Source organism: Triticum aestivum, chromosome 2D (assembly GCF_018294505.1).
Source record: "Triticum aestivum cultivar Chinese Spring chromosome 2D, IWGSC CS RefSeq v2.1, whole genome shotgun sequence".
In the NCBI taxonomy this organism is placed as follows: domain Eukaryota; kingdom Viridiplantae; phylum Streptophyta; class Magnoliopsida; order Poales; family Poaceae; genus Triticum; species Triticum aestivum.
This window is the reverse complement of record NC_057799.1, coordinates 19,610,530-19,612,802: the sequence shown is the minus strand read 5'-3', so window position 1 is coordinate 19,612,802 and position 2,273 is coordinate 19,610,530. Positions and strand designations below refer to the sequence as shown.

The 2,273-nt window shown below is 41.0% G+C and overlaps 1 protein-coding gene across 1 annotated transcript; it reads right to left on the bottom strand.

Annotated features, from left to right (window-relative positions):
* Nucleotides 1-395: 395 nt before the first annotated feature.
* LOC123055535 (uncharacterized) lies at nt 396-1,788 on the bottom strand. The gene is made up of 3 exons (XM_044479520.1): nt 1,594-1,788; nt 1,497-1,529; nt 396-1,415 (listed from the first exon to the last, which is right to left on the bottom strand). Exons 1-3 carry the CDS (start codon nt 1,786-1,788, stop codon nt 396-398), a joined length of 1,248 nt encoding a protein of 415 aa, XP_044335455.1.
* Nucleotides 1,789-2,273: the final 485 nt, after the last annotated feature.

The following is a 2,273-nucleotide window of genomic DNA, read 5'->3' as shown; positions in this document are numbered from 1 at the left end:
TGTCATGCCAAATAATCATACCAACTAAAGTCTCAAATTGCCCAAGTGCTTTGAACAAAGATTGAGCATCACTTACTGTAGCTGGATCATTATCCTCCCTAGCAGTCTTCTCCAACTCCTTCAAAGCTGATCTTACTTGGGAAGTTTGGTACCTTATAGGTTGCACACTCTTTATTCGGCTCTCCCAACGAGTATCAGACAAAGGTTTGAGAGTCAGACCTGGAACATTATCAAGCAAAATCTTCCACCTTTTAGTAGAACGTGCAAACAGTACATATATACGCTGGATAATACCGAAGAATGAAATGGCATGTTCGCAAGATTTTGCCATATCACAAAGAGTGAGATTTAAACTATGACATGCACATGGCATATATAATGCTTTGGGATTAACTTCAAGCAAGCGATTCTGAACACCTTGATTTTTTCCCCTTCATGTTAGAACCATTTTCATAACCTTGCCCTCTTACATCAGCAACGTCCAGATCAAGAGAGTCCAATGTATCCATCAACACATTAAAAAGCCCTAATCCTGATGTATCATGAACCTTTAAAAACTCTAGGAAAAACTCCTCGACTCTTGGAATGTTACTTGACATATTCACATAATGCACAATTAGATTCATTTGTTCTTCATGGCTCACATCTGGAGTACAGTCCAATATAACAGAGAAATACTTGGCATCCTTGATGGTCTTTAAGATAAACTTTTTGACGGAATCAGCAAGAAGTAAGATCAACTCATCCTGAATACCATGGCCAAGATAATGATGATGTATTTCCTTGTTTTGAATGCGCCTAATATGTTCTTGCATCACAGGATCAAATTCAACAATCATTTCAACTGAGCCCAAAAAATTGCCATTATTATGTTCAAACAGCTTCTCATTTGTTCCTCGAAATCCCAAATTACGTTTTGCAAGAAACTTCACTAAAGAAACTATCCTGAGCAATACCTGTCTCCAACGCTCTTTTTCCTTTGCAACCTTCTGCTGCATCTCATCATCAATTGTTTTGTTTCTGCTTAACCTCAACCTTAGTTCATTCCATGTATTCATGTTGGTAAAGTGTTCAACACTAACCTCATGTTCTTTGAGTCTTGCACTAATACGCCTCCAGTCCCTCAATCCATCAGATGCTAGCAATGACCTGTTCTGATTTGATTTGAATAACTTGCAACAAAAACAATAAACTTTGTCAACCTCTTTAGAGTAAACCAACCACTCTCTGTGAATAACCTCTTCATTAGCTAACTTTCTGGTGTAGTAAAAATATGAGAAATGTCTACCCTCATCATCCTTTGGGAACACCAGATCCATTTCTCTCACAGGCCCCTTTTCAATTAGAATATCCCGTTTGCTGTTGTCAAGATTATCCCATGTTCTAGGATCGTATAGTGATAACAGAGAATCAACCTGCTCATCAATATTCGGAGCATCGGGTGAAGGCTGCAAATTTTCCTCCTCCGTATTGTCCTTATTAACATCAAGACCTACATTTAAATTTAAGAAATTATAATTAGTTACTAACTTACTTCTGCAAAAAATTGAAGGTATTTAATTACTTACCCTGGCCCGAGGACTGTTCATTGACCTCATGATCAACATTTGAATTATGATCATCATCTTGATCATGTTCAGATTCTTCAATTTGATTATCATTATTGACATCAACACTACTTGTTGCCGGAAAATACATTTTTAGAGCCCCTTTTTGTGATTCAGCAAGTGCAAGATCCCTTTTACATTTTTTCCTTTTCGCACAACCGGATTTATGTTTCGGTGCCATATCACCTAAAATAATGAAGTAATCAACAACATTACATAAAGAATTAAACATTGAGCTCTCCTGTTACTATTATACGCGTCATCTAAAGAAAAAAGATAGGAAAAAAGCCCCATATTAACTATACCAGAGAAGGGCGATCAGCGATTCGGAGACACCGGAGCGATCGTCGGAGCCTCGAAGTGTCGGAGACAGGGGCGATAGGACTTAGGAGCCAGAGCCCAGAGGCAAGCGCAGGCCCTGGCGATCGAATCCTGGTTCCTGGATCGGAGATTCGGAGGCTGGACGCGATAGCCGATCGGCGACTCGGCGAAGATGACCAATGACGCTGGAGTCTGGACTCTAGATACGAGGACCAGTCCAGCCTCGAGGAGTCGACTCGTCGCGACTCGCGATCCGTCGCGATCTCCGCTCCTGTCGAGGCGTCGAGCGCCTACGTGCTGGACTGCTGGGCCGGCCGGCCGGGCCAAGGCTTCTATTTTTTTTAG

What these genes read in the sequence shown, in the direction of transcription:
- LOC123055535 (XM_044479520.1), bottom strand. Translation starts at nt 1,788, where the DNA reads ATGGCACCGAAACATAAATCCGGTTGTGCGAAAAGGAAAAAATGTAAA. An exon ending in ATTCAAATGTTGATCATGAG is followed by an intron (nt 1,530 to 1,593) that starts GTCAATGAACAG and finishes TGCAGAAGTAAG; the next exon opens with TTAGTAACTAATTATAATTT. An exon ending in ATAATTTCTTAAATTTAAAT is followed by an intron (nt 1,416 to 1,496) that starts GTAGGTCTTGAT and finishes ATTGATGAGCAG; the next exon opens with GTTGATTCTCTGTTATCACT.